The sequence below is a fragment of the Rhinolophus hipposideros genome, assembly GCF_964194185.1.
Source record: "Rhinolophus hipposideros genome assembly, chromosome: 9".
In the NCBI taxonomy this organism is placed as follows: Eukaryota; Metazoa; Chordata; class Mammalia; order Chiroptera; family Rhinolophidae; genus Rhinolophus; species Rhinolophus hipposideros.
In genome coordinates this window covers 16,639,104-16,646,097 of record NC_138055.1, presented here as the reverse complement: position 1 = coordinate 16,646,097, position 6,994 = coordinate 16,639,104, and the positions used below count along the sequence as shown (strand labels likewise).

At 43.4% G+C, this 6,994-nt stretch overlaps 1 protein-coding gene across 1 annotated transcript in view; it reads right to left on the bottom strand.

Annotated features, from left to right (window-relative positions):
* The window catches only part of LOC308501824 (phenylalanine-4-hydroxylase-like), a gene marked incomplete at its 5' end in the record, with an annotated part of 49,300 nt that extends 46,784 nt beyond the window's left edge, over nt 1–2,516 (bottom strand). The window contains one exon of the mRNA XM_081058915.1: nt 2,400–2,516. Within this exon, the coding sequence (XP_080915041.1) occupies nt 2,400–2,516 (117 nt within the window). The remainder of the gene's footprint in view (nt 1–2,399) is intronic.
* Between the last annotated feature and the right edge of the window lie 4,478 nt (nt 2,517–6,994).

Sequence of the window (6,994 nt, the reverse complement as noted above, 5' to 3'; positions counted from 1 at the left end):
ACTCGAGCTTCAGTCCGACTTTAAGTCCCTTGATTACTCGCTATGTTCTGTTGTCTCCTTATTCAGAAATGTTTACAAAAACAAAGTTTTGTGTATTCTCTGGCACTTGGCTATTCCAGGAACTACCTTTAAAATGAGACAAGGTTAGTGAACATAACCAATCCCAGGAAATGGTGGAACTTCATTTCTACAAAGTTTTTTTTTTTTTAACCCCAGTAAGTCTATTTATTACCCATCTGATACCGTATGTACTTTATTTTATTTTCAATTTCTTTTTTTATTAGTTGCAGGTGCACAAAACAATATAATAGACATTTATCATGTATATCCCTCACACAGTGACAACCCCTCTTCCCCATCCACTATCCCTCTGACATCGCACACAGCCATTACATTTCCACTGTCTCTATTCCTAATGCTGTACTCTGCTTCTTGTTACTATATATGTGTATATATATAATTGTAATTGACATTCATTATTGTTCAGCTTCAGCTTCAGGTGTACACATTTCTGCTAAGTTTTGATTCAGAAAGTGTGAATAGGGAAATATAGTGATACGTGCCTTCTGGGTGTGTGAACACGCATACCTCGTGTTTTAAAGCTCGTGTTTTAAAGCATCAATAAACAGTCTGACAGATTCATATTCATGTAAAGTTCCAGGTGGGACAAAACACCCTTGGGCTTGGAAGCAGATTTAGATTCTGGATGGTGGATCTTTGTTTCAAAGGACTAAAAAGGAGAGACATATCAGTAATTAGCATCTTTATGTACTTGTTGTTGTTTCTCTGATTTCAGTGGCATTTGTTCATTACAGAAATTATTGAAATAAATAAAATAAAAACAACAGAAAAACAAAGTTCAAATTATCTTTGATCACATCATTTCCCTTCTCTTTAAAACAGTATATAAGGTAACGAGTGAGAGCAGCAGTCTCTAAACCCCATCCCAACCCCAGAAGCAACTACTGTGAAGATTCTGGTACTCACCAGTCTTTTTTTCTCTGTGATCATAAAGATATACCTATAGAACAGGTACGTACACATACACTATTGACAGCTTTTTTTTTTTTAATGAAAACGTAATGAAACTTTAATTTCAACTTAACAATACCTTATACTTCCCTGGTAGTATTTACAGATTTACTTCAGTTTATTTTTAGCTCCCACACAATATTCCAATATATAGATTATAATTTATTGAAAAATCTCCTGTTGGTAGACATTTGTCTTGTTTCAAAATATTTGCCAATACAAAAAGTGCTACCAAAATCATCTTGGTGTATCTTTTTACACTCCCCAAATTGGTGTCTTCTCAGAGCATTTAACACTTGCCTGAAGGTGTCAGATAGTGGCGATTTTCCCTCTTTGAACCAGGTTAAGCCTAACTGAGTATTCAGTTCTCAGAGTCCCAGACTCCCTTCCACAAACATTTCCTACTTGTGATTCTCATTTAGATGCCCACAACCAGAAGCAGTACTCTAAATTATAAATCCCCAAAGGCAATTGCGGGTCTGCATTCGCTTTCTAATATCCTACCAGGAAGAAAACCTAGTGGGCATCTGTCCTTCTCCCTCCTTTTTCTCTCCCTATCTCCCACCTTCACATACATCAAGACTTCTAGCCTGACTGCTGTCTTCTAGGCCAGCCCTGAGTCATTTTGGGATTCACAGAGACCAAAGCCTTAGAAGATATTGCTCAGTTGAATTGAAATATGTTTCCCATCCCTCCCCACACCCACCAGAGAGAGAGAGAGAGAGAGAGAGAGAGAGAGAGAGAGAGAGAGAAAGAGAGAGCTCCTTGAACAAAGGTTGTAGCTGTGAAAAACTTCTTTAGTCTTGGAGGAGCAGGAAGACTTTTTCTTCTTGAGCTTTGCCTCTACAGTTAGAATGGAAGCCAACAGAGAAGACTAACTTAGAACAGAAGGATAGTACATTCCCTCCATACTTTCCAACAGAAACCCCCCTGCTTCCAGCAAGAACCCTCAGGCCTCTGCTCCAGCCTGGCCCCGGCAACCAACCTTCCTCTCAGCTCTTTCTACAGAACTTGAAGATTGGCATATCTGGAAGGAGGAGAGGTGGGGAGTCTAGAGACCACCCAGTGGTTAGTGAAACTGGGATACTGAAAAGGGGGCCTATGGGTGAAGGAATTCCACATCTGGCCAAACCCTGCCCACCAAAGATCTGGGGCAGGAGGGGCTGAAGATGAGGTATGAAGGGGAAAACTAGTGACTAGGCTTATCTTCCTTGGAAATCTCAGCTCCACTGTGCAGAGAGGCTTCTGACATGTCTCTCTCTCCTTTCCCTCAGTTGGAATCCAACACAGACCCAAAGTGAACGGTACCTCGACACCTTGGGCTGGTTTGACAAGCCAGCCTCCCTCAGGGAGAAAAGCAAGGTCACCTGTGCCCTGAGGTCTCCTGGGGCCGCAGTTGCCTTCTCTTCGCTGTCATCTGCCTGGACGCTGCCTCTCCGATGCTGAGGCTGAGTTTCCAGGGAGTTATGGACCTTGGTCTTCATGGGGCGTGCCTTTCTTTGCTCTCCGAGCTCTGCCCCTTGGTGGGGCGCCTAGCTCAAGGCTAGACTCCAGGGTCTTGGAAGACACTGGGGGTGGCTGGGGAGGAAGCAGACCAAGAGGAGGCCGATCGGGTCAGCCACACTACTGGTCTTTGTGGGTGTGACTGGAGACTGCTCAGAGCCAGGAGGGGGCCAAAGGACAGGGGCAGGAGCTGTCCGTGGTCCTGGTAGATGTCAATGCTTGGATACTGAGGGTCGCGAGCAGCCCTCCCATCTTCTACTACAGTGGATGGAGGAGTCTGGGGCTGTGTGGCAGGAATTGGTTTGCATTAACTGGCTCGCAGGCAAAGCCTGAGAGCCGCGTTTCCTCAACCACCTGAGCGTATGTCATTGAGTAGACGAATCTGAAAGTTTCTTTTCATGATCCCTTTCAGTGCCATTTTCCCTTGTGGACTTAAAAGACTTTAAGTACTTTGATGCCTCCCACCCTCTCACCCTCCCCCCTCTTGGAATTGATTCCCCTTCCAGCTCCCTCCCCTCCCCCACATCTGGATCTAGGCAGAAAAGCTCAAAGTGAGGGCTGAGTAGCCACGTGGTCGTTTTCAGCTGTACTCCTGATCGCTGGGCCCCAAAGCTGGCCCTGGGAAGTCCAGAGCAGACTAAGGCTGGGATTGGTTTGAAACCCACTGCCCTGGCCTGTAAGTCGAGGGGACTGGAATTTTAATTTTGTCAAATAGAAACTGGATCTTTGGAACGCTGGGGTTTGAACCCCTTCTGTTTGCCGGTCCATCTGAGCTGATTCTAAGCCAGGACTGAAAAATTGAAGCTCTCCCTTTTCGTTCCGGGAGCTCCGAGGGAGGGAGGAGCAAAGGAAGTCCAGGGAAGGGGTGGAGCCTAGATGGAAACATAGGTCTGTCAGATCAACTCAGCGTGGTGGGGCCACCAAGGTGCTGCTGCATGGACCTCGCAGTAACCCTTTAATGAGCCTGGTCCTCAGCTGGCCAGGAAGTAGATGCTCAAGTAAATACGTGTTGAATCAAAAAGTGCAATAAGTTGTATTTTTAAGCATTATATGTTAGTTGATTCCCTCTTCCATCTGTCAAACTATACAGGTAATGGCTGACTTTGGCAACGTTTATTCTACAATCCTTTAATAAGTGGGGATGGAGCAGTACTCTTAAAATAACAGGAATGCTTTCTTATCACATCCATAGTTGAGGGACTAATGTGTCCTATGCAATTTTGCAAGAATTGTTATTTCCGTTTGGCCCTCTCTCTACATTGGCTTTTTCTAAGGTTGGCTTTGGAACAAAGTGCTCAGAGGAGAAAATGGCTGGACCGTAGAACCAACTACTTTTAAAATTTGGTCTCCACTTCCTGCCTCCGGAAAGACAAAAAGTCTGACCATTCTCACTACTCAAGACAATCTTAAATTTGGGCTGCAAAGTTAAGGCATGTTTTCTTCTGTTGGTTCCTCAGGAAAACAATATGTATGGAGAAAGGTGATTTAAAAAAAAAATCAATTTTATTTATGTTAACTATTTCATAAAACAAGCACAACACAATATTCCTGGCTGAAAGAAGTGTCATTAGCAGCAGAGTAAATGCTGACTTTTTGGAGGTTATGCTTTAAAACTGGTATTGTTACAAGTCTAGAAGGAAAAGGGAACTGCAAAATGGTGTGCAAATGTCAGAAATGGGAGAAGAGTGAATATCCATTGCTTTTTAGCTTCAAACTGGAAATTTCCATTTCAATTTCCAAAGTTACCTTTTTCAAGATACAGTTTAAGCTTTGGGTTGATGCATATTTCATTATTTTATCACTCACAACATGAAGTATGTATAGATTTGGACTGTGTCACTAAAAATTCTGTTTTAGTTACTCTTTTCTCAAATGGAAGCCAGAGTCTTTCTCGTAGGGTGTCCCATGACTGATTGTTCATCTCTTTGGAAAGAGTGGTCAACTGGAATCATGTTGATGGACCAAAATGACCAGAATGATAATAACCAATTCTTATAGGAGCCCATTTCTGCTTTATATCAGAACAATAAACATTTTTTAATTGTTAGATGCGACAGAAAGTGATTGACAGGGTTTCTATATACACAAGATGTTATTTGAGCTTTGTGACAATCTTACCAAGTAGGCATCGCCTCTTCCCCATTTTATAGACAGGAAATTGAGACTCAGGGAGATTAAAAATCTCTCCAAGTAGGTTCAGCTTGATAGAAAACTGGCATTTGAATAGATCGCCAGAGCAGCACTCCTGAAAGATGCTACATCCTCCGAACTCAAATAGTATCACGTGGGAACGCACCACTAACAAAAATAGGATACATGGCTTTGGTCTGTGCAAAGCGCAAAACACCAGATGTTGTCACCAAGGAGATAAATGTCACACTTGTCCATTCTGTCTGTCCTTTACTCAGTCGAAATTCATTCAAAGTTTGCAGTGAGCAAGACAATCATCAGAGTTGTGTTTCCTGGTCTTTGTACTAACTCCTTCTGGATTCTCCAATCCCCCCACTCTCTAACCTTTGCTTCATAAAAGGATAGGCTTTAGGACTTTACCACCCCGTTTCCTGCCAGTGTGGCCTGGGTGCTGTCTGCAGTGGTGAGAAACTTCACTCTGGGCATTGTGAGAGACCATTCCATTCTCCCTCTGCTCCAGCCTCAGGCACGCTCTCTTAGGCACATTCTGGTGATAATAAAACCGCTGTTTTGTAATCCCAGACTGCCCTACGCACTGGGGGGGAAAATTCCCCAGGAGAGACTCTGCATTCAGAGAACATTTTGTCTCCCTGGTTTTCCCAAGGGCATTCTGGGAATGGGAAGTTTGGCAAATGTTCAGCTTCTTCCTTCCTTACCCAGAAATTAGATTTTCTTTCTTTCTTTTTTTTTTTTTTTTGATTAGGTTAGGGTTTCAGAGCTCATCTGTCAGGTTCCACAGCTTCAGGGTTGGCAGTCCTGAGGATTTGGATACTGGAGGAGCTTGAAAACCTTCCTAGGCCAACAGTTAACCCTTTGCAAGTAATGCTGTTGTTCCAGGCTGAGTCTCTACTTCTGGGTGGGGCCAATGGCTGGAGACCCTCTAGGGAACAACTTGAAAATGGTTTCTTCCCCAAACACGGTAAGTGGAGGCTTAGGGAAAGGGTCAGTCACTTTGTGCTATCACTGTCAGAGTTCTTAAGTCAGCCCCAACTCATCCTGTGGCCTCTTAGAGGTCAAAGGAAAGGTGTGTGTGTGTGTGTGTGTGTGAGAGAGAGAGAGAGAGAGAGAGAGAGAGAGAGAAAGAGAATGACTTCTCAACAAAACCTAAGAGCCATACTTTTGAAAAGAGACAAAGGGAGAAGCTCAAAGACACAAAGGAAGGTGCATGCTTCATCCCTCCTTTTTAAGTCCAAACTCCACTCTCTCCTGACCACTCACAGTAACAGTGGAAATCAGCCCTTTGCCATCAACCTCTCTGTTTGCAAAGTGGTTGCAGAAAAGGACAGGATGCAGGTGATGTTTGTTTGAAGTAAACATGTTTGTTTGATGTTACTTTAGAAGTAAAGAGACCTCAAAGAGAACTAAGTTTATTTCTTCTCTAATAGATATTCTTTCATTTATGTCCAGGAAGAGTAAGCCATAGGCATCCAAATTACGCACTGATTTTAATAAGCTCAATGAAGAATTGTCATGCAGGTTGTCACGCGGGGTTTCAGCTCCCGCTCCCCACATGAGAACGCAGGACATGGTGAGGCCAAAAAAGAACACCCACGGAGCCATAGATAGGGGAGTCATACCACTATGGTCTTGCTGGCAGCTGGGTTGGAGACACAGGAAGCAGGAGCCACACTGTTCGCAACCTACCATCCTAACTGCAATCCGCCTTTGCCAGCCACCATCTTCTTGCTAGCCCCCATTCATTCTGCTAGCGCAGCCATGGCAGTTATATTAGTGGCCAATGGCTCACTGGTTACAGCTGATGGCCAACTAGCCACAGCTGATGGCCATCCAATCACAGTTGATGGTCATTTACTACCTGAGCCATCACCTTTCCACGTGAATCCGAGAGCCTGGAAACTGCACTCCTGGCTCTGTCCCCACAAGGATACTGATCCACTTCGTTTCTTTGGGCATCACCTTCCTCCTAAGAATGATCTGAGGAAAAGTAAGGACTGCAGTTTAAGCTAATTTCCATTCACCTTTTATCTATTTAGGCAAACTAACAAGTAAGCAGGTGTTGCTTCCTTGAGTAACATCTCCTTCTTACAGGCTTAAATCCATCTCTCAGGCACATTTTATTGTCTTTTTGTCATTTCTTGAATGTTATGCTATTTAGAGATTGTTGTCATAAAAGAAACAATGTGCAAGAAACATACAAAACAAATATTAAAGAGTAACTCTGGACAATTATGAATAATGTTATAGAGGAGAGTTTTATATACGCTGGAGGGCTAGAATCAATCTTCTCTGAAATTGCTTATTACTCTGA